At 32.6% G+C, this 24,822-nt stretch overlaps 2 protein-coding genes across 6 annotated transcripts; one reads left to right on the top strand and one right to left on the bottom strand.

Annotated features, from left to right (window-relative positions):
- Nucleotides 1-2,140: 2,140 nt before the first annotated feature.
- Nucleotides 2,141-6,468, bottom strand: LOC11418887 (probable polygalacturonase At3g15720). The gene is made up of 8 exons (XM_024772314.1): nt 6,424-6,468; nt 6,111-6,242; nt 4,282-4,443; nt 4,002-4,215; nt 3,729-3,810; nt 3,164-3,272; nt 2,359-2,463; nt 2,141-2,239 (listed from the first exon to the last, which is right to left on the bottom strand). Exons 1-8 carry the CDS (start codon nt 6,466-6,468, stop codon nt 2,141-2,143), a joined length of 948 nt encoding a protein of 315 aa, XP_024628082.1.
- A 6,204-nt stretch (nt 6,469-12,672) lies between these two features.
- LOC11419878 (eukaryotic translation initiation factor 4G) lies at nt 12,673-22,888 on the top strand. 5 transcript variants are annotated; one of them, XM_039828590.1, is made up of 11 exons: nt 12,673-12,919; nt 13,056-13,307; nt 14,503-14,639; nt 14,869-15,006; nt 15,168-15,235; nt 15,329-15,385; nt 15,640-16,974; nt 17,066-17,279; nt 17,971-20,386; nt 21,808-22,002; nt 22,243-22,888. In XM_039828590.1, exons 2-11 carry the CDS (start codon nt 13,153-13,155, stop codon nt 22,574-22,576), a joined length of 5,049 nt encoding a protein of 1,682 aa, XP_039684524.1. In that variant the 5' UTR covers nt 12,673-12,919; nt 13,056-13,152; the 3' UTR covers nt 22,577-22,888. The 5 variants fall into 5 exon arrangements, with proteins under 5 accessions (XP_039684524.1, XP_003626750.3, XP_013443935.2 ...); XM_003626702.4 differs by having other exon boundaries at nt 12,674-12,919; nt 17,965-20,386; XM_013588481.3 differs by lacking the exon at nt 14,869-15,006 and having other exon boundaries at nt 12,674-12,919; nt 17,965-20,386.
- The last annotated feature ends 1,934 nt before the right edge of the window (nt 22,889-24,822 follow it).

Here is a 24,822-nt window from a genome sequence, read left to right as displayed (position 1 = left end):
CTCATCCTTTATGAAGATGTCGAACAAGGTGTGGATGGAGGTGGTTAAGATTAAGAGGGAGTTTCCTTGGAGAGGATTAAGGAGTCAACGAAGAATTTGTTTTTTCTAGATTTGACACCATGAGTAGGAAGACTGTGGTGAAGAACTTGAGCAACTTAGTGTATGGAATAATAAGAAAATGGAACTAAACATGGGGACATTAGATATTTTTATTTATAGAATCATATAAATGTGTAGTCTCTTGAAGATAAAGTAAATGAGTCACTACAATTAAAAACTTTGGAAGTTCATGGTAGAAGTTTAACAAGTGTTGGCTGATTATATATTTAAACACATGATGTATTCCAAACACTTGTATATATTGTATTGATATGGTCAATAATATGATGTTGCAATTAAAAATAAGAAAATATTAATTTTACATGAACTCGATTGTACGTGATGTGCAGTTCAGTTCTTTAATTTTAAAATGTGTTACATGATGACCGAAATTCTCATCACATGTGAAACAGTTATATTCAAAGCTTGACAAAAACTATAGTGCTATGTGAAAATGAAGAGATTTATTGTAGTTAGAGCATCACATATTATTGTCAAACATCAACTTTGTTATTTTGCATAAATGTAAATACCTAGTTTTGGTCCCTTTAGATTGGATCAGCTTATGTTTTGGTTCAACTTGGACCAGCTAAATGACCTGATATTACAGGTTGTGTTCAAGTTTCCCCATATCATACACTCTATTAAGGAATACACAGCAATAACCTTTTTCCCCCAAAAAATTTACAAAGTTATTATTTATTTCAGATCTATTATATTTTTACCTTCACATACCATAAAAATTCCAATTCTACCCCGACTTCTTCCCCATATAGAGCAATAGTTTTTCGGAAACCTTATAAAAAACAGAAATGAATAATCGTGGATCTAAACTATCTATCAAAAAATGCTTATAAATTTAAAAATCAAGTGAACATGACTAAGATGATCCCTCATCCCCACAAATTTCTATTCGGTCACCTCTACTTGATCAATTTTTTTTTTTTTAATTCAGTTTCTATATTTCATCCAAAAATATTTGTTAATTTTGATTTTTTTTCCACTCGATATCTTCCTTCTTCCAATCTTGATTATGTAGATTTTGTTTTCTTGTTTATTTTCTGGAAATCTATTTCTGTTAGATATGTTAGTGTAAAAGTGGATTTTGGAGATGAAAGAGAATTGAAAAGAGAAGAGTAAAAGGGTTTCTGAGATGAACTTTGTGATGTTATTCTTGTTCAATATTTGAAATTTGAGGTTGTTGTTGTTGGAGTGTATAGTTTAGAAGAAGAAGAAGAAGATAAACAGAGATTGAAAATTGGTTGCATTTGGGAGAAAAATTGTTGTTGTTGTAGGAAGAAAAATCAAAATAATAAGATATGGATTACTGCCGGAAAACTTAAGTGAAATGAAAAGGGGTAAAATTGTATTTTCCAATGATAAAATTGCTACTGTGTGGTCACTCTTACACTAGGCTTGGATAGTATTTAACTTATACATCAGGTACTTGAGTGTCTATCACAATCGTCTATATTAATTAATATTATATCAAAGGTCAGATTTCAACTGGTCCAAGTTGGACCTCAACTTTCACCGGTCCAAATTAAAAGAAACCTACAACCAAAGAGAAGAAGTTGTACATCCAATTTAAGAAGGGTTAAACTTCAAAATTTAGGTAAAGAAATCATAGATGAAATAAGAAGAAATTTATCTATTTTCCATTGGTTCCAATCACGAGGCTAAATAATGTTCATAAAAACTAATGCATACACATAGCAAGATAGCTAGATCAACCACACATGGCGCATCTAACAACTAATTGATAGAATATTTCAACCTCTTCTAGAATAAACCAATTAAGAACATTAATCATTATTCTCCTAGCCTTAAGTTTTTGAATTGCATTGCAAGTTTATTAATGATACATTGTTTAAATAGTTTTTTCCCCCGCGTAATGGAGGTCAATAAAACATTACTTAACTAAGCAAGTGACACTTGGAATAGTATTTGTAGCGGTTCCATGAGCATTTTTACACTGAGAATAAGTTTTTGTTCCTGGTTGAGCAGAGACAATTTTGTTTTGATCCAATTGAATGTTGGTTCAACCAGATGAGCCACAATTTAACTGAATAGCTAAGTCGTTAGCTGAAGTTCCAGTAAATCCTCGATATGTCACATCACTCACCGACACATCTCCAGCCTAATAATTTACAAAATTCACAATATATAACTATACTATATAAAACAAACCAACATTACTACATTGTTGATATCACAAAAGATATAATAATTATGAATAATGTAGAATGAAATATGTACCTGAGGAATAATATCATTGTAATATTGATCTATAATTATGGAGTTCTTAACATTAACAAGGATAATTTGGTCATATGTAATATGTCTTGCATAACCTGATCCACCCTGCAAAAAAATTGACGATGAGCTTGAAACTGATATTGAGTGTAAGCCATACCAAGATATCTATGATATGGTATATGATACTATTTTCTGTAACAATAGCCTAAAGTTGCCTACAATTGGTTCGTAATAACAAAACTTTCATTCAGTCATGTATTCGTCGATTTTTCATGTTTTGCCAAGTATATGTCTGTGTAACAATAAGTGGTAGCCACCAATGTATTCATGTATATAGATTAGTATTGTCAAATAACAACTATAACATCGATGTAGTATAGCTGAATTTAAACAAACCGTTATTATTTTGTGATACAATATCTAGAAGTGTTGTCAAATAGCAGCTATAAAACACTGTAACATTGAAAATTTTGAATTATTTATATTTTCCACGAGTCATTATTGACATCACCGATATGAAATAATTTATAACTTTATATTATTATATACTACCTAAACTACTTATAATAATATTTTTTTGGTCTATATTTAACAAAAATATTGTGTTTTTGTATATAAAAAATATTAGCATGTTTTTATTTAATGTAGAGATATTTAAATCACATTGTTTATGTAAAAGATAAGGACTGAGATTGAATAATATATTAATATCGACGTTTTTTTTAGAGGTGGCACGAATGGAACTTGAAAGATCCATATTTTTATAAGAAGTATAAATATATTTAACTTTATCAATTATACTCACCGGAACTGTCTTGATTCGTGCTCCATTTTGAGTCTCCTTGAATGTGCAATTTCTCACATGAACATCGGAAACTTGATCATTAGTTCTTTTTTTACCAAGGCTGCCAACACTGATTAATTCATGATATACATTTTTATGAGTTTTGTGAAAGAAAAAGAAATGAATACATGTGCAATATAAATATAAATTTAAAACTTTGGCATCACAAAGAAGTTTAGGAAGTCAAGCAGTCCAACTTTGACTACTACTAACAATTAATATTTGTCTATAAAAAATTTATTTTCAAAGTTAAAACTATGATATAAAAATATCAATTTAGGATGTTAGATGCCCTAATATTCATATAAGATTGATCTCCTAATTAGAGCGAGTGTCATGTTTTGAAAGTCATAGATAATCCAAATTTCATTGGCATATATAAATATGGAGAGAGAGAGAGAGAGATATTTGGTATAAAAAAAAAAAAAAAAGCTAAAGTGGAAATAATATATATATATATATATATATATATATATATATATATATATACGAAATTAAACTTTAGATATAGACAATTTTTATAAACCTTATCCCATGACCGGGTCCACAGGTAACCCCGGTAACATTGATAAAATTAGAGCCACCATTAACAGCAATGCAATCATCACCTGCTTATTAGAATTAAAAAATAAAACTCATTAAATTTACGCAAAACTTAATCATTTCAATGATAATGATAATTATCTCTCTCTCTATAACAATTTATGTTTGACTCTCTTTTATAAAATAATAACATAAACTTTCTTTTAAGACATACTAAATATTTAAAATATTATAATATTACATAAAGTTTAATTACCAGATTTTATGTTGGAATTTTCTATACGAATATCAGTGGAAAAAGAAATGTCAAACCCATCAGTGTTGGGACTAGTAGCAGGTGAATTGATGGATACATGAGAGAATGTTGTACGATTGCACATATTAATGGATACATGAGAACTCGGGCTATTGGTGATCCTTAGGTTACTAACACTAAGATCGTTGCAAGAATGAAAAAGCAAGGCCTGTACCTACCATCATCATGTTATGTTAAAAAAATATGTCACAATCAATTCAAAATATTATTTAATACATACCCCAGGTCTTTCACCACCGCTTTCCCACCAAGTAGAACCGTCTCCATCAAGTCCTCCTTGACCATTACCATCAATTGTGAGTCCATTTACATATTCAATAGTAAACCAATATGATTGTGCTTTCGAATTTGCCTTAGAGGGTGCAACTATCTGCCCTTCAAGCTGCAATATAGATAGATGGAAAAATTTTAAATAAATATACTTCATTTATTTATTTAAATTGTCGCTAATATTTGCATTTCAAAAAACATATATTGTATTTAAACGTAGATGTTGAGAATATTTAATTGAAATTTCTATATTTCAACTAATTATTTATATATGTACAAAAAATAACTATTTAATTATATATCACATTATTCGTCATAAATCTCACATGACCTTTTTAAAAATTAATTATAACGTTGATATAAAAAATGTATAATTATAAGAGATTGACTTTATAATCGTAATTGACAAAGTTTAAATAATATTTGATACAATTGTTAAATAGTGATTATGTCATTTAATTAATTATGATTTCTTCCGTTCCCAGTTTCTTAAAAGAAATGATCTAATAATATAAATAAGGTTATCGGAATATAATTTACTATTCCAAATGTTGACTTAAAGAATACTCCTCAAAGAATGATAAAAAAAATATATAAATATATGAATAAATAAGAAAAAAATAACGTAATCAGAATGCATGTTAAAAAAAATAAGAATTTATATGTGAGTGTGCGTGTAATTAATATACATATATAACGTAAGTAGAAGTTTACTCAATAAAAGATGTGAATAATTGTTTCAGTAATCTCAATTGAAAAGGACATTGCATGATATATGGAGAGTCGGTGATTAGACACCTCACTCCAGTTTAAGAGATGGAAGTTTAACCACAAAACCACTACATAAAAAAAATTATCTATCAATTTTTTTTATTATTATGTTATATATTTCGAAGATCTTACACGAGAATGGTAAGAAATTTTTTTTTGAACAAGCCAAAATGAGATATATATTAACAAATCAAAGTTTTGCTCCCTAGCATAAGGAGTGCAAAAAGAGACAAAACAAAATTACAAAAGATACAACACAACGTTCAGGGTAAAGGTTTAGAAAAAAGATAGAATAGTAAGAAAATTGACAGAAATCACGATCATCACTTGATAATCTAGAGATCATAGTATGTTCATTCGTGGGTTTAGTTGCTGAGTTTTATGCTCTTTTTATACTACTATCGGTGAATTACTATTAAATTGAATATCCTTAAAAAAACTATTAAATTTAATAAAAAATTAAAATTTAATTGTGAAGAATAAAAATTAACTTTAATAATTAATAATATTCGAAAAGAACACTTGATTTCATCTTAAATTCAAAAATACTCATAAAAGATAATGAATCAATATCTTAAAATTAATTTAACATATGATTTGAGATTGATTGAATGTATACAAAGTTTAAACAATACATCAAAATCATTCTCTTATTTTATTGAACAAAATTAATATTGTTTATATTAAAAATATTAACATCTTTAACATATATATTTTTTTTTTTAAGAAATCTTTAACATATATGTACTATATTTTCACAATATGAAAAATTTCAGAAAACAATAATATATGTATACCCTTTTTTAATAAGAATGCATACGAATACTTTCAATATAAAATATTAATATTTTTTAATATCATATTATTCATTTTAAACAATATTTTTTTTTAATAATTTATCTAATATATTATAAGTCTACTCCATCTAAATAATATACTTCTTGATGGAAATTCCCAAACTACAATTAATAGGTGTTATATCTTAGGTTAAATGTTAGATATATATACCTGAATACGAACTTTGGCGTTACAACGACCGCTAAAAATTACTTTCGACACCATAAATGTTTTTCCTGCCGGTATAACTAGTGTTGACATCCCAGTTGCTTTACACGCACTGTTAAATGCATTAATAAATGCCTACAATTTAACACATGCATACAATTAAAAAAGGGACACCCAATTAGTCATGATCTATCAAACCATAAACTGCTCATAAAGATACAAAATTAAAAAATTAAATAATAGAAGAGAAAAGTTTATCATGAAAAGTATAGATATTAATTAAAAAATTTAAGAAAAAGTTTATAGAAATACATACTTGTGAATCATCAGTTTTGCCATCACCATGTGCACCATATTGCATCACATTATAAATAGCGTTTGTGGTTCCAACATTTAATCTCGTACATAGACAAGGTAAAATAAAACTAAGAATCAAAATAAAAGTGAGGAACCCTTGCATTTTGACTAGATTAATGCTTAAAAAGAGGAAGATTAAGTGTTACTATGAGTCTATGATGATTTGTGAAGAGTGGTGTGGGGTTTATATAGAAAATTACATGGAAGATATAATGTTTTTTTTATCAAGACATGGAAGATATTTTATTAAAAATATAAGAGACTAGTAAAAACATTTGACCAGAAAAATATATGAAAAAAAAAGAGGTTCTAGAAATAATTATATTATTTTATGATCCAAATAAATGTATTAAAAAGCCATTCAACCTAAAATGAAAAAAAAATACAATAAAACATATACAGAATATAGCAAAACCAACTGAAAACTCAAGAGGTGAAAAATCAATACTAGCAAGGGTTAGTTCACGAAAGGTTCAAATCAAAAGACAAATTCAGATTCATAGCCTTTAACCGCCATCTTGGTAAGAATTTAATTTTGTTGCGCAATTGCAAAAGAGACAATTATTTGTTACTAAAAACCCACGGATTTCTATATTTCAAAAGAACTCAAATACAAGACAACTAGATTACTTGAAAACAACTTTGAATGTCCTTACTAAACAAACGATAACCACAAAATTGGAGAGTAAACATACACACATTATTCAGAAGAACACAAGAAATACTCAACCACTTAAAAATACAAGTTTGCATCTGACCGAAAAATTCGCAGCTAAAGAAAAATATGATGAATACTTTCTTCTTTCCCACATTCATATGAGCAACCAAAGAATTAGAGAATAAAATATCTCGAGTCGTCAAATTATCACGTTTAATGGCAAAAAGAGAAACTTTTCATGACAATGCCTTATTCAAAGTTCTCCTTTTAGATCCAACGGTGCAAGACACTCAACTTGAGTCAACAACTAGTAAACTCCTATGAAAAAATGGCTATCATTAGTATCATGTTTCCATACTCGTTAATCATCTACATAACCCATTAAAAAATATTATCCAAAAAAGAGCAACACTCAACAACTTTCTCCTCTGCCACCTCCAACCACCACCATCAACTTCCAAACCTAACTTACACATACCCGCAAATGAAACACATCTTTCACCATATAACTCAAAATCTTTTAAATCTAGAACACAAAACACCCTCTCCAAACATGAATCTCTCCAACAACAAAAAATTATTCTTCCTATTACAGACAACTCTCAAAAGACTAGACACCTTAATACCATCTCCCAAAACTCAGCCACATTGAAAACCAATATTTAGTAACAAGCACCTCAATCCACAAACCCTCTAATTCACATACACTCTCCTACAACTTGACCCATATTCTCTCTCCATTTGTTTTTGGATAAATTGTATTTTTGGTCCCTTAACTATTTAGGTAGTATCGCTTTGGTCCCTTAATTAAAATTCGATTTATTTTGGTCCCTTAACTTCTCTCTGTTACACATTTTGGTCCTTTACATTAGTTTTAATTCAAAAACGTTAGGTTTTTTTTTCTGGGATTCTTGTTGTCGAAGGTTGAAGGAGATGATATGAAGATGAAAAGGAGGAGAAGAAGATGAAGGAAATCTAATATTTTTGAATTAAAACTAACGGAAATGACCAAAATGTGTAACAGAGAGAAGTTAAGGGACTAAAATAATCAAATTTTAATTAAGAGATCAAAACGATGCTCCTTAAATAGTTAAGGGACCAAAAATACAATTTAGCCTTTGTTTTTTTTTGTTGATAGAAATTGTTCCCTTGTTTATATGAAAAATTCCGTTTCATATCTGCTTCTATACTTTATTTTTCAATCTTTTCTTTTTGTGTACAATGAAGCTAATAATGTTTGAATCTAAGACCATGTATGCTACCATAACCCTTCACCACTGGATCAATCATATATAGTAGCTTATATTTCAATCAATAAACCTTTATATTTGGCAAACTTTCTATAATTTCAAAAGAGAAATAACTATGAAAAATAATGATGGGTTGATGGTTGTAATTTTTGACACCATTGAAGTTAGGTACGTTGTTGTTTTTTTTTTATTTTTAAAACAAGGTACGATTGAATAAAATTTTATTTATTCAAAGATAAAATTATACGTGGGTCGATTAAATTTTAGATGACTAATTTAAAAAATACGATATAATTTAATGTTGTTTAATTTGGATCGGATTTTGGATATCCAAATTATAGAATTTAATTATTTTTATTAATGATGATACTATTAAAAAATGGTAAAATAATACCTTCGATGAAAAATATAACATATAATTCATTAAAAGTTAATATTATTAAATGACCATGATCGATTATGTTTGAAACATGTGAAATAATAATTCTACCAAAAATAAATAAACATGTGAAATAGTAAAAGAAAATACATTAACCTAAACTAATAAGTAGTATTAAGTTTTTTCTTTTATTAAAATCAACAAATAACATATTAACATAATCTATCATATCAATATAATAAAATAAATAAAATTTTCATTAAAATAATTTTAAATTATACTTGTGTGGTTTAGTTCGATTTTGTTTAATTTTAAAAAATCAATCCAATTTGCAGTTTTAATTTGAATCGATTTTGATTTGAACACTTTTAATGAAAATTAATAAGCAATTGGCTAAATTGTACTTTTCGTTCCCTAAGTTTTAAAATGTTGTAATTTTGGCCCCCTATTAAAAAAAGACAATTTTGGCCCCTTTCGTCTCAAAATTGTTGAGAAGACGCCACGTGTCCCAAAACAAGGCCATACTCGCAACTTTTTGAGAAGATAAGAAGTTAAAAGATCATATTTTCCTTATGTTAGGGGTCAAAAGAGCATATTTCCCTAAACATGGGGTCACTTTTGCCATTTTTTTAATAGGGGATCAAAAATACAACATTTTAAAACTTAGGGGGCAAAAATACAGTTTAGCCTAAGTAATTTAAAGTGACCGTAAGTCTTTTTTAACACTACAATCATCAATTTAAAGAAAAACCAAAGCAATGTTGTAGCTGAAATAACAATTACTTATTTTTTCTATTATTTTTTTGGTCGAATATCATTTGTAATCCTTTAAGTTACACGATTATAGCAAGTTAGTCCTTTAAATTTTTTTTTTTGTTATAAATTGGTCATTTAAGTCATAAAATATTTGCACTATTATCCTAATTTCATCAAACTCGGTCAAAAGGTGTTATGTGGATGTTTAATGTTAAGTTTGTTTGTTCAAATTCATTGCTCTAAAAACTAGAGCTCATATGTGTGCTATTCGGTCCTGATTCAAAACAAAATTGACCGATTAATTTTTGTCCCTCTAATAGGCTAAAGTGCACTTTTTCCCCTCTAACTTTCAAAAACCATAATAAGCAAGTGCATTTTTCCCCCTCTAACTTTCAAAAACTTGCAATTTTGGTCCCCTAAGTACAAAAACTACAATTTTGGCCCCCTAAGATTTAGCCATTTTGCATCTTTGGTCCTTTTGGTCAATTTTGACTTATTCAACGCCTACGTGGTAGGCCACATGTGTAATTAATTAATTTAAAAAAAATTAAAAAACCAAAAAATCAATTTTTAAATTAAATAAATTAAAAAAAGAATTAAAAAATCTAAAATAAAAATAAAAATAAAACCCAAAACACTTCTTCATGTTGATGCTAGGGGATTTCAAATCTCAGCAATGGATTTCCACACTCTCTCACGTAAAGAGCTTCGAGCACTTTCCAAGATGAACAAGATTCTTGCTATTATCACCAATGTTGCCATGGTTGATGCTCTCTCAGATCTTCCTCACGTAAATCTTTTTTTAATTTTTTTAATTAATTTATTACACACATGGCCTGCCACGTAGGCGTTGAATAAATCAAAATTGGCCAAAAGGACCAAAAAATGCAAATGGGCTAAATCTTAGGGGACCGAAATTGTAGTTTTTGTACTTAGAGGGTCAAAATTGCAAGTTTTTAAAAGTTAAGGGGGAAAAAGTACACTTTAGCCTTTATAATATTGTTAATCAAATATTTATAGGTAAAATTAAGCTTCATGTACAAAAACAAAAAGAAAATGTGTATAGGTAATCTTGTTTGATGTCACAAGCACATTTGGACCTACCATCGTAATGTTAAATGGTTTATAAGCACTTTTTAATGAAGTTGGCCGAAAAGATGTATGACATTGTAATATTCTATAACTTAAAGGACCATTTTGTAACAAAAAATAACTTAAAAGACCAATTGGTAACAGAAAAACTTAAAGAACTAATATGTTATAAACATATAATTTAAAGGACCGTAGAATATATATGATTTTTTTTTATTTTAAGAAACGTGTTTTTTCTAAAATTAAACATAGAAGTCACTTTATCCTTCATTTGTATAAAACAATTGGATTGGATACCAGAGAAAAGTGATCACATCACATCACAGTATAAAAGACATCCTAATAGAATACCAACTAATATATACTTTTTTCTTCTCTTTATTCCGACGGTAATTCCAATTTGATTTTGTCATCATCGGCTAACTACTACTAATATGTACTTGCAATCCAATACAACATACAATAATTTCTACATTTAAACTGTAAACATAATCGCAGCTGCATCAACTAATTCTAACAAAAATGTTGCAGACATTGCTTCCTATATTTCATCAGTAAAATTAAAAAGATGATTAAAGTCATTAGTTGTATACACCGGCCAAAATAATAAACCTTAAATTAGTTTATTCCTCTAAAACTAGAAAGCCCTAAATTCTAAAATCATAAACAAGTAATCATGCTAAGGAGACGAAGAAAGAAAAAAAGAAAAGAACAGAGAAAGAATTTTGAGCACCGTACATAAACTAGGTTTTTTTCTTTCTCTTAGACACCAAACTCTTATATATATATATATATACACACACACACACGCATGGGTATTTTAGTAATTTACTTAATATATTAACGGGTACGGATACCGCGGGAACGGGTATCATCAAATCCGTGTCTGTGTCCATTAAGTAACGGATAGTTAAATACCCGTTTATTATACCTGCGGGTATCCATTTAGCTACCCGCCCCGTGCCATGACGGATTTTATCCGTGAATACCCGCGGGCACAAATTTTTTTACCACCCCTAACTATGGGGAGAGATTGATCTCTCCAATTCACTATTAGTGAGTTATTTACAAATAGATATAAAAGGGTTACAAGAAATTAGCTTCAACAAGCTCACAAAGAACAAACCATAATTTCTATCCTTTTTGCAATCTCTCAAATGAACAAGACCCTTTCAAAAATAATCTTGATCATACATTACTTACTTTATGGTGGAAGTTAAGAATACCACACTCCATTTTTACTAAAATTAAAAGTTAAGATAAAAGTGACAAGATTTGGAAGCATGGATTAGGTCGTGAATTAGGTCAAGAATAAAGAACTGGATTCTTACAACGTGATAAATCATGGTTTGAGTCTTGATTAAAAGATATAATTACGTTTGATTTAATATAGGATAATATAATCAAACATGATTAACTTGATGGATTGAACACCTAGTAAAGAGAAACAACACACAATACATTGAGCCTATTTGAATTGACTTATTTGAGCTTAGATACCGACATAAACACTTGTAAGACTATTTGGAAGAACTTATGATAACATCTTATAACATGTCCATAAATTGTTTTCACTTTTATTTTCAGATGTTTTATAAGATAGCTAATGAAAACAACTTATAAATTATGCAAAAATAAGAGGAAGTAAAACACCTGGAGCATCAAGGAGGAGTCTCACATATCTTCAACTTTTGTTCTTAGCATATTTTATTTCTTTTTTTATTATGTATTTAAGTTTCCATGAGTAACTCAATACCTTCTGATTAGGGTTCTAAAATGAACCACTATTTATTTGCATCAAGTCTTATAAAAAAATAGAATAAATTTGAATAATCCTCGTCATCACTGATGGTCTAATCAAACATATCTTAGTGGACTAAACACGTGGAAAACAAAAGCAAAAACAAAAGACAAGGATTCATTCATGTAGTTTCATACAAACAAAATTATAATATTTTATGGTATGCTCAAAAAAACATAGTAAAATTTGTATGATGATGTGTTCAAGTGTTGAAGTGAATAGGTGTCACAAGAACCGCAATCTCTCCTAAAAAACCTACCACCTTGACCAACCTTAACCTTAACCTTAATCTTCACACACATTAACCTCTCTTGTCTGTCTCACTTTCTTACCTATTCAACTTTCTCTCTCTTCAATTTTCTCTCTCCTCCACAATCTCTTCCAATTCTGGTTTCTCTTTCACTCCCTCCCTCTTCTTCTTCTTCTTCCCCTCCCCCCTCTCTCTCTCTCTCACACACACACACACACAGAGTACTGTGATCACCTTCATTCAACAAAACCCTAATTTCAACTTTTAAGGTACTTGCTTCACTCTCTTATCAAATTCATCACTTTCATTCATTTTCGTGACAATTTTTCAATTGGGTTTTAAATAAACGGTATAATTGTGTATGATTTTAACGGTTTTAATGGATCTGCGTTTTTGGGTTTGCAGGGAAATTTTGAAAAGAGGAAAAAATTTCATTTTTTCTTCTTTCAATTTCAATTTTGTGAAAACTTGTGATTTAAGGGATTATTCAGGATTGGTATATATGTCCTACAATCAATCAAAAACGGAAAAGAACGACGCCTTTTATCGAAAATCTGGGCGATCGTCTAGCTTTAATCAGCAGAGAGGTCCCTCAGGTGGTCATGGAAGGGGCAGCGGTGGCCAGGCACCGGCTTCGTCACTTAACTCTAATAGGAGGTCAGTTAGGGTTTACTAATTTGCCATTATATGTGTTTTAATTGAATTATTGTGTTTTTGTGATTTTGTTTTGATTTTGGATGAATTGTGAATAATGGGTAGTTTTTAATTGTGTAATAGTGTTGGTTAATGTGGATTGGGTAAATGGGGGTTGTTTTTGTAGAATTTGTGTGTATTTTGTACAGGGTTATAAAATCACTTTTGTGTATGCTTTGTTATGTGGTTATAAAAATTGATTTTGAGTGAATTGGTTTTGTTAAATTGATTCTGGCTAAAAATGACTCGAAGGAGTGAGTTGAAGGTAAAGTGGTTTATGTTTGGATGAGGAATATGGGGTTGCTTTGTAGAATTTGTGTGTATTTTACGTAGGGTAATAAAAGAGTAAACCACCATTTTGGATTGATCATGAAATTGTTAATGTGTCAAACTGAGACCTCAAATTTAAGAAATACCAAAATGCTCCCTTGAATTTTCCAATGTCAGTCAAATTGTTCAAGCTGCTTCTCTATACAGTTGCTGATGTGTCACGTTAAGAGTCATTGTGGTGTGTCAATGTGGATGCCGGTTAACGTGCCACATGAACATTTGCAACAAAGCAACTTGACGGAATGGGCAATATGACTGACGTTCGACAATTCAAGGGAGCATTTTGGTGTTTTGTAAATTTGAGGTCCCAATTTGTGACAGTCGCGCTAGCAATTTCAAACCTCAAAATGGTTGTTTACTCGTAATAAAATCACTTTTACAGACTTTATTTGATGGAATCCATGGGTGAAGTTCACACTCCAGGTTAAGATAAAATGCTTGAAATACATTTATGTATGACAAAGGGTCTTTTGATAATAGGGTACATGTTAAGGAATCAACAAATATAAATTTGGTCTTAAAATCGGTTTTTTAACTTTTTGAATAAATTTAATACACAATTCCAAAACAAAGTTTCTATATTTACATCACTGACAAGTGTCCTGAGGGAACATGTTAACATTTGCCTCCGACAAATTACATAATAACACGAGTTTGTGAAAACTTACTATTTTGGTTTTTCAACAGTGTTATAAATATCCTTGTTTTGTTGCATGAAGTTTGATGATTTTTAATTTGTTAATTTTTTTTCCCACCCATTATGAGCAGTGTGGTCTCTCTCTCTCTCCTCTGTTCCTATTTTATTGATTATTTGTATTGTGTGTTCCAGTTTTAGCAAGAAGTCTAATAATGCACAAGGTGGGCAATATCGGGTGAACCCTTCACCCGTGAATTCAACTGAGCCAAACAGTACTTATGCTGCTCGAACCATACATAACGGTACTCATGTACAACCCCAGATGCATGGTAAGCTTTAACATGAGTTTTTAACTTTTTATTCAATTTTGGAAAATCTGATTCTTCTCTTTATTGGTTTTTGATGTCTGGTTATGCCGTTCAGTAAAAGTTTACTATACCTGAAAAGATCTCTTTTGCTTTATACCGGAAGAATATGCAAATAATGTTTGTGTTTTAGTGTCTGGTAAATTATGGTTTTGTTTGTTTATGTAATTCATTAGTTTACGTGGTAGGATAGGAGCATCTGATGGGCCGGTTGCAAAGGCATCTGAATCAACAGCTGCACAGAGGAGCCCTAGAGTTGCTCAAAATGCACCAACCTCTCAACCGCCCCCTGTGAGCTCCGAACCAACCGTTCCTACAAGCCCTGCAAAGGGTATGTTAGTCAAATGTAGATTGACTCCTGTTTTTTGTTACTCGTAGTCGTAGATTGGGTCACATGAAGTTGTGTTGGAGATTGATTTGTTTTAGATTAGTTTTTTTTTGTTTGCTTTGACTGTGATAGTTAAGTAATTTGAATATTTATGTCTGTCCCAGGAGATACTTCAAAGGCATTCCCTTTTCAGTTTGGATCGATTGTTCCTGGTGTTATGAATGGGGTGGCTGTAAGTTCTGACATATTATTGCTAAATGTATGGTTTATACGTATTTTATAGAATTGTAAGGTGAGTAACTGATTGTTTTCTTATAATATACAGATTCCTGCTCGTACAAGCTCAGCTCCTCCTAATTTAGATGAGCAGAAGCGTGATCAGGTATTCACTTCTATTCTTTTTGGCACTTTCTCGTTGATGTCCGTACATTTGTTGTAGTTATAGATAGTTGATGCTACTTCCCATTGCTTCCAAAGGCATGATATGAATAGATACTGTTTTTGAAATTAAATCTGAAAGGGGAACACATAACAAGTTTTGTGACTTTGTCTACTTGAAGTTAGCTTGCTTAATGTTATTTTTCTTCACTTTTCATAGCAAGTTTTTTCCTGATTTCTATTTTCTTAAACTTTCAGGCTCGTCACGACTCTATTAAACCTGTTCCTTCAGCGCCAATCCCTACTGTTCCGAAGCCACAGCAGCCACCTAGGAATGATGCAGTTGTAACCGAGAAAACTAATGCCAGAGATACTCATCTGGGGGCTAAGGCTAAAAAGGATCCCCAGTTGCCAGCTTTGACTCCGGCAAGCCAGATGCAGAGGCCTTCTGCTGTTCCTGTACCTGGGATGTCAATGCCAACACCATTTCAGCAGTCACAGCAATCTTTACAGTTTGGTGGTCCTAATCCACAAATTCAATCTCAGGGAATGTCTTCGACACCCATGCATATTCCTATGCCAATGTCTATACCAATCGGAAATGTTGGACAAGTGCAACAGCCGGTTTTTATTCCTGGTCTTCAGCCTCATCCAATGCACTCTCATGGGATGATGCATCCAAGCCATAACTTAAGTTTCGCTCATCAAATGGGTCATCAGTTGCCCCATCAATTGGGCAACATGGGCATTGGCACCGGCCCTCCATACCCCCAGCAGCAGGGTGGAAATTTTGCGGGTCCTCGAAAAACTACTACTGTCAAGATAACTCACCCTGAAACGCATGAAGAGCTAAGGCTTGATAAAAGGGCAGATGGATATTCAGATGGTGGGTCATCTGGTGCTAGGCCGCATCCTAATGTACCTTCTCAATCCCATCCTGTTAAATCCATTGCTGCTTCTCAGCCTTCGAATTATTATCCTTCCGGCTCATATAGTTCCAGTCCTCCCTATTATCAACCTCCTGGTTCTCTTCCGTTAACAAGTAGCCAGATAACTCCCAACACCCAGCCACCGATATTTAATTATCCTGTGAACAATGGTCCACAAAATTTAGCTTTCATCAATTCATCTTCTCTTAGTTCTCTGCCTGTTAATAAAGTCAGCACTCCTATTCCTCACATTGCTGAAGCTCCCACTGCAGAACGTTCTCGTGAAGTGCCTAAAGTGACATCATCAGCTTCAACGGGGGTTTCTGTGACTATTAAACCAAGTGCTGTTTCTGCTGTTACCGACTCATCATTGACTAATTCTAGTATTTCTGGTGTTCAAAATCCCGATACCTCCTCGGAAATCTCTACACAGCATTCTAAATCTTCCGAGGATTCTTCAATTTCGAGTTTGCCAAAACAATCTGCTGCATCTGTTGTCACTGATGAGAAGCTTACAGTGCTACCTACGCCAGCTGTGACTGTGGACTCTGTTTCAGTTGTGACTAATAATGAAGCCAACACGAGGGAACCTGTTAGTAGGTCCAACTCTGCGAAGGATAACCAGAAGAAATCTGGGAAAATAGGTCAATCGTCTCAAGATCAGGTATACATTTGAATTATTTTTAACACAATATTTGGGTCTTGGTATAATTGAATATTTAATGTATATATATACTTTTTGACTTCTCCCACAGGTTTCTGTGCAATCTCCTACAGCGGCTAGTATGCAGTCTCGAGCTGTTGACAGTAGTATATCTGATACTGGGGTTTCCACACCTGTAGGAAGTGAAACAAACCATTTTCCTGCAATTATCACTGAAGATCTTCTCACATCTGAAGGATCTGTTGCTGAAGTGGCTGATAGTTTGAGTGATCATAAGCATGATAAGATAGACGAATCATCCGAAGGTAAGCATTATTATTAAATGACGAACTTCTTGATAAAATCCAAAAAAAAATAAAATTAAATGTGGCATTACAATTTAAACAAACTGAAAATATGCTGCAAATGTAAGCACTGAAGTTTTAACCCTTAAACTATGTTGCATGGATACGGGTATGGTACTAGGTACAAGTCCGAGATATGAGATTTTTAGAAAAACTAAGGTACGTACTGGTACATTAACAATATACAAAGAAATGTCTTTCATAAATATAACATTTAACAAAAAATATACAAGAAAGCATCTTCAGAATTTCTACATCAGAAATAAAAATTGAGTTGAGTTTGGAAATAAATATATGTGATCAAGAAAATTATGATAGAAATAGGATATTTATTTACATAATATGAGTGTGGTAAATGTTGTTATATAGTAAAAAATAGGAAAAAAAATACAATGTAACAGGAAAAATATCAACAAGTACCCAACGAGTACTGGGTACAGGTACAAGACGAATTTTGGAGTACCTATGCTTCAGAGCTTTTAAAACAATACAGAAAGGACAGGATGAATCTGCTAGTTTTAAGTCAGATGACAGGACAGATGATAGCTCAGGCATACCAACCTATACTGCATTGGATTCTAGTGATGTCTATTTAGGTAGAAATGATAGTGTAGTTACTAATGAATATTTTTTATTGAAATTTTAGCATCAGATCTGCAGTCTGCTGATTTACCAGAAGCAAACAAGGAAACCAATGATAGTGCGGAGAATGCATGCAGTGACTCGATGTCCCATTCAGTGTCGGGTACCAAGGATAGACCAAATTTAGAACCAAATAAGGCGAAAACTACATCTAAAGGGAAGAAGAAAAGAAAAGAGTTTCTCCAGAAAGCAGATGCTGCTGGGACAACTTCTGATCTTTATAATGCATATAAAGGACCTGAGGAAAAGAAAGAAACTGGCTTAATTTCAGAGAGCTCAGAAAGTGAATGTACATCTGAAGGTTTAAAGCAGTTATCCGCAGATTCTGCTCAGTTAGATGCTGCAGTAAGCGAGAAAAGTGGTCAGAATAAAGCCGAACCTGATGACTGGGAGGATGCAGCTGACGTGTCTACACCAAAGCTTGAAGTTGATGATAAATCTCAGCAGGATTTTGATGGAAGTGGAAGTACAGAAAAAAAGTACTCGCGTGATTTTCTTTTGAAATTCTCAGAGCAATGCATTACTCTTCCTGAAGGTTTTGAAATTACGGCAGACATAGCTGCGGCTTTGATGAATTCCAATGTTGGTAATTCTCGTGATTCACATCCTAGTCCTGGAAGAACTGTAGACAGGTCAAGGATGGAACACCGTGGGAATGTTGTGGCCGAGGAAGACAAATGGAACAAAGTTTCCAATGCTTTTCATTCTGGGCGTGGTTTGGATGGTAGCGGTGGATTTCGACATGGCCAAGGAGGCAATTTTGGTGTTTTAAGGAATCCTCGTGGACCGGCACCCATCCAATATGGTGGGGCGATCCTTTCTGGGCCAATGCAATCTGGGGCACATCAGGGTGGAATGCAAAGAAATAGTCCTGACGGGGAGAGGTGGCAACGTTCTACTAGCTTCCAGCAGAGGGGTTTAATTCCTTCTCCTCAGTCTCCCTTACAGATGATGCACAAGGCTGAGAAGAAGTACGAAATAGGGAAAGTGTCAGATGCAGAAGAGGCAAAGCAGAGGCAACTGAAAGCTATCCTGAACAAACTAACTCCTCAAAATTTCGATAGACTTTTTGAACAGGTAAAAGCAGTTAATATTGACAACGCAATCACTCTCACTGGTGTCATCTCACAAATCTTCGAGAAGGCTCTGATGGAACCTACCTTCTGTGAAATGTATGCCAACTTCTGCTCACATCTGGCTGCTGAGTTGCCTGATTTGAGTGTGGACAACGAAAAGATAACTTTTAAGAGGTTATTATTAAACAAATGCCAGGAGGAATTTGAGAGGGGTGAAAGAGAACAAGAAGAGGCAAATAAGGTGGATGAGGCTGAGGGTGAGGTCAAGCTGTCAAATGAAGAAAGGGAGCAGAGAAGAACCAAGGCAAGAAGGCGCATGTTAGGAAACATCAGATTGATTGGAGAACTTTATAAGAAGAAAATGTTGACAGAGAGGATAATGCACGAGTGCATAAAGAAGTTACTAGGTCAGTGTCAGGATCCTGATGAGGAAGATGTTGAGGCTCTGTGCAAGCTGATGAGTACTATTGGGGAGATGATTGACCATCCCAAAGCTAAAGAACATATGGATGTATATTTTGAAAGGTTGAAAATATTATCAAACAACATGAATTTATCTTCTAGGGTAAGATTTATGTTGAAGGATGTAATTGATTTGAGAAGGAATAGATGGCAAGTAAGGAGAAAAGTTGATGGTCCAAAGAAGATTGAGGAGGTACACAGAGATGCCGTGCAAGAAAGGCAGGCTCAAGCACAAGTTGGTAGGACGGGTCGTGGTATGGGAAACAATCAATCTGCAAGAAGGAACCCCATGGATTTTGGTCCTAGAGGATCACCTATGTTGTCTCCTCCTTCTCCAATGGGTGGACCGCGTGGGCTTTCTACTCAAACACGTGGATATGGTTTACAAGATGCTCGTTTTGAAGAAAGGCAATCTTATGAGCCTAGGACCTTGCCAATTAATTTTCCTCAAAGACCCTTGGGTAATGAATCTATAACATTGGGACCCCAAGGTGGTCTTGCTAGGGGAATGTCCAGTAGAGGACCGACAAATTCAAATATGTCAATACCTGATGTGCATTCTGGCCCTGGAGACTCTCACAGAATGCCTAGCGGTATTAATGGTTATGGCAATTTATCTGAACGCACATCGTATGGCAATAGGGAGGATCTTGCATCAAGATATATGTCAGACAGACCTTCAAGTCCAGCTGGATATGATCATTCAAGTGCTGCATCTCATAATATAAACTATGGTAACAGAGACTTAAGGAATGATGATCGGAATCTAAATAGGCCTGTTGCAACTTCACCTCATGCTCAGCCGCAAGGGCCAATTGTCTCTCAAAATGCTTCTACAGATGAACAACTACGGGACATGTCCTTGTCAGCAATCAGAGAATACTACAGGTACTGTTTTGTTTTTGTGTTGTTTATATCTTTTCGGTTACAATTTTTGTTCATTACAGTATATCTCATGAAAGTTGAGACATACAAATCTTTATTACAGTTTATCTTTATTTCATTTAGGATTAGGATTTTACCATTATCAGGATTGTAGCTTTATATCATCTCATCAATGAATCTGCTGGTGCCAATTATGATGTTTCATTCTTTTATCGATCTTTTGTTTTACTTCTCGTGTTTTTGGACTTCAGTCTACAAGTTTTAATTAGTTGTTTGATTTACCACCTTATTTCCTTTTCTAACCCTATTGTTTAAGCAAAAATAGGTCATGATTAGATTAAGTTCATTCCTTCATAGCCTTTAATAATATGATTAATTCCCGAAGACCCAAACAACTCCGAACGCCTCAATTCCAGGACATGAAGTTCAACACAAAGCGGGACTTCAGTGTGATCAGGGTCTGTAACATTGGTCATTCACATGATAGTTTTTTATAAAACAGTAATTAAATTTTAAGGAGTTAGAGTTAAATGCAGTTTCCCCCTGGTCTGTGTTGTCTTCCTTGTTTATGACCGAATTTCCCTTGCCTGTTAACTTATGAATATCATAGAATAGTAACGGTTGGAGACTGCGAAATGTTCTATACACATTTCGAATAGGGAAAGGAGATATGGGAAGTTGCTTGGTCTGGTAGATTATTGAATTCAGATTTATTTGTTATTGTAACGTTGTGTAGATGTTGGGGATTTATCACAAGTTTTAACGTTATGATTATAATAATTACTATCATGTACGGGCAATGACACATACACTGCATACACACATAAAGGTATTTACATAGTTGCATACTCGTATTGGTTGAGAGCATGAGATGAGTTAGTCTTGAGCATGCATGTAGACTCTACTGTCAAATTTTAGCTTTTGTAGATACACGCATGTATGGGATAACAAGAATTAACATATGAAGCAGTGGCATTCTTTAATTTACTAGAGACCTTATTTATTTTTTTTGGTTTAACCTCCTTTAATGTTTTAAGTTGATTTTCCTGAAATTTATTTTAAAACAAAATGATATTTAAATGTCAGCCAAGTGCCAATCCGTATCTAGTGCATGTCCATGCAAATAAATAATAGTTCTAATAGAACTCCCGACGAAGAGTGTATGGCACAAGTCTAATGAGTGTCATACAGATGTTGTTGGAAACTTGTTTGACACTCTGACTCTGATATCTCAAGAAATAGACAGTCTGTACCTCATGGAACTGGTTATTGATGGGAGCCAAGTTAAGTTCCATACGTGTCTTTCGTTTTTTTGTTAAGTTTTTAGGTTTTTTTTCTTTTGCTTTTGCGGTGATGTATGACAAACTTATTTCCCATTTATCTTGTGTGTAATATGATCTGACTGAAACTTATGCAATTTTCAGTGCTAGAGATGTAAACGAAGTTGCTCAATGCATCAAAGATCTGAACTCTCCAAACTTTCATCCTTCTATGGTTTCTCTCTGGGTCACAGACTCATTTGAGAGAAAGGACGCTGAAAGAGATCTTTTGGCTAAACTGCTTGTCAAGCTTGGGAAGTCTCAGGATGGCCTCCTGAGTCCAACTCAGCTTATCGAAGGGTAAGATTTATTTCACGATATAATGACTAGTAGGAAGAATACTGAGTTTAATGGTGATGCACTGTCGCTGCATATTAGTTTTACACTGACATCCAATGAAATTCATTTTTATCGCCACATAAGCCCACTTTCGATGTCTGTAAAACTAACTAGTTCACACTGATGGTGAATGCTGCCTTTTCTCATACTTGTCTTGTAAAAACACTCTTCATGTTATGTTTTTCATATAATATTGGCCAGGTTCGAGACAGTTCTCAGTACATTGGAGGATGCTGTTAATGATGCCCCCAAGGCACCGGAGTTTCTTGGCCGTATTTTTGCAGAACTTATAACAGAGAGTTTAGTCGGTTTGAACGAGATTGGGCAGTTAGTACATGATGGTGGAGAGGAGCCAGGCAGTCTCCTAGAATTTGGACTTGCAGCTGATGTTCTTGGAAGCACATTGGAGGCAATAAAGCACGAGAAAGGGGATGTTGTTCTAAGTGAGATTCGTACAAGCTCAACCTTGCGGTTGGAGTCTTTCCGACCACCTAATAATTCTACTACATCAAGGAAGTTGGAGCAATTTATTTAGATAACGATGATGCTTAATGTATGCTTTTTACATTCATATAGGGGGGAAATGATTTTGTCTATGATTTTGTCTAGTGTTTTTGAGGCTACTCTCAACTTGCAGAGATGATTTTCTCAGTGAGATGGGTGGGTAGAATGTTATAAATTATGGAATTTCTTGTTTTAATATTATTTCTCCTACATCTTCAATGCAAATGTAAAAGGTTCAATTATTCATCAGAATTTTTTAGGCTGAAGTACTATGTCCTCTTGGTTGTGGCCTTTTATTTATTTCTTAGCAGATATAAATGGTTTAAAGAGAATTTTTTATGAATATATTGATTAACCTCAGATTTTTTATGAATATATTTTTTATGAAATGTTTCTTGCATGAGTCTGTAAATTATTATAATTTGCTAATAAAGTGAAGTAAGAAGTCAATAAATCTACGATTAGCCATGAGTAGAATCACCACTTTGGTACAATGAATCAGGGAAAAAAATTTCTGGAATTTGTTGACTTGCCTTGGATGATAATTCTTAAATTTAAATAATCCAAACTCTGGTAACTGGATATTAATTATGGATTGATTTTACTTATATGCACTTGCAAATCATGTGTAAACTCATTAATTATTTGTGAAGTGCATACAAATATTTTATTTGTTCATAGGAGTATATATCACATTTCTTAGAACAAAAAACTTGAGCGAAGACAAAAAATTTATGAAAAAAAAAAAAGGAAAACAAAATTTGAGGATTTAATTTATACGATTCACAGTCTAAAAATGTTTTACACTGATAATCAATATTAATCGTGAGATGATTAAACATACTTGACTTCAATAGTTATACAAAAGTTAAATTATGATTTATTTAGATCGACGGGGCATCAAAATTTATTATTCGACATCGCTTGACATTGTTTTTTTAGTATATTTAATAATAAAAATAAATGAAGATGACAAAAAAAAAAAATCTATTCTTTCCTTATCAAATCCTAGCCGTCACCCTTTTTTTTGGATGATTTTTAGGTCAAAATTGACCCTAAATCATCCATCTAAAAAAATAAATCTCTTATCTCCTTCCCAAACCCTAGTCGTCACCCTTTTCTTCTTCTTTTTAGAGGGGTGATTTAGGGTCAATTTTGACCCAAAAATCACCCCTCCGATTTTTTTTTCTTCTATCCTAATTCAATAAGTGATTTCACATTTTTTCTGATTTCTTTCGTTTGTTTTTGTGATTTCCTCGTATCTGAACGACTGTTTGTTTTGGTTTCCCGTCTTTATGCGGTGTGTTTTTGATGTCCCGTCTTAGCGCGATGTTTATTTGATTCAGGTTGAAAGATTAGTTTTGAGCAAGTGTAAATCCGATCAATGACAATGACTTTGACGTCGCCAACGTTGCAGATCCGGAGACATGAGTATTCCGGGGACATGAATATAGTCATACTAGTCATATTTGTAGGCATATGTACTTTGCCACTTTATGCTATTAACTTGGATGTTGTGAGTTTGTTCACAGATTCATCCTTTTTGTTTTGTATTGTATCGATGTACTCTATCAATTTGAATGAATGAATATCGTTTATTTTGTAAAAAAAAAGAAAAAAAAGATTAGGTGGTGAGTGCTATCATTAAATGGGTTCCACCATCATTAATTATTTTCAATGTTCTTTGTGTCTTTATCTCTCTAAAGGAAGAAATGAAGAAGAGTTTTAATGGAGATGATCCTAACTCTATAAAGAAATACACAAAAAATATTAATTGTGGATTCTACTAACTAGTGAGTCTCATCATCATTAATTATTTTCAAATTTTATTGCGTCTCTACTTCTCTAGATAGAAAAAAGGGAGGAGATTCAAAATGGAGAGGATTAGAACTCGAGCTTGAGTGTGTGTATTGTATATAGTGTTGATATTTTTATCTACTTTTTTATAACCACTAATTGAAAAATGAGCACTTTTGTCTATCAATATTTTAATACACATTTTTACGGCTTATGAAAACCGACTATGTTTCCTATTGATTCAAATGATCAAATGTTTATTATATGGAGTTGGTTTTGATGTTATTAGGAGATCAAGTTAAAAATTGAAATGTTTTATTGGATTAAATATGTATTTAGTTTTTATAAAATTGAGATATTTTAAGTTTAGTCGTTACTCTCCACCTTCATATCTCTCAATTCTTTCCACTTTTTCCTTCATTTTTTACAAACCCTCCCCTTCCCTCAAAATTGCCAAACAGAGCGACTAAAAGATATATT

The sequence above is a fragment of the Medicago truncatula genome, chromosome 8 (assembly GCF_003473485.1).
Source record: "Medicago truncatula cultivar Jemalong A17 chromosome 8, MtrunA17r5.0-ANR, whole genome shotgun sequence".
Lineage (NCBI taxonomy): Eukaryota > Viridiplantae > Streptophyta > Magnoliopsida > Fabales > Fabaceae > Medicago > Medicago truncatula.
This window is presented reverse-complemented; position numbering and strand designations above follow the sequence as displayed.

Bases quoted from the DNA above. Each gene is read 5' to 3' on its own strand.
- LOC11418887 (XM_024772314.1), bottom strand. From the start codon at position 6,468: ATGCAATATGGTGCACATGGTGATGGCAAAACTGATGATTCACAA. The intron at 6,243-6,423 runs GTATGTATTTCT...GTTAAATTGTAG, and splicing joins GCAAAACTGATGATTCACAA to GCATTTATTAATGCATTTAA. The intron at 4,444-6,110 runs GTATATATATCT...TCTATATTGCAG, and splicing joins ACGCCAAAGTTCGTATTCAG to CTTGAAGGGCAGATAGTTGC.
- LOC11419878 (XM_003626702.4), top strand. From the start codon at position 13,153: ATGTCCTACAATCAATCAAAAACGGAAAAGAACGACGCCTTTTATCGA. The intron at 13,308-14,502 runs GTCAGTTAGGGT...TGTGTGTTCCAG, and splicing joins TCACTTAACTCTAATAGGAG to TTTTAGCAAGAAGTCTAATA. The intron at 15,386-15,639 runs GTATTCACTTCT...TTAAACTTTCAG, and splicing joins ATGAGCAGAAGCGTGATCAG to GCTCGTCACGACTCTATTAA.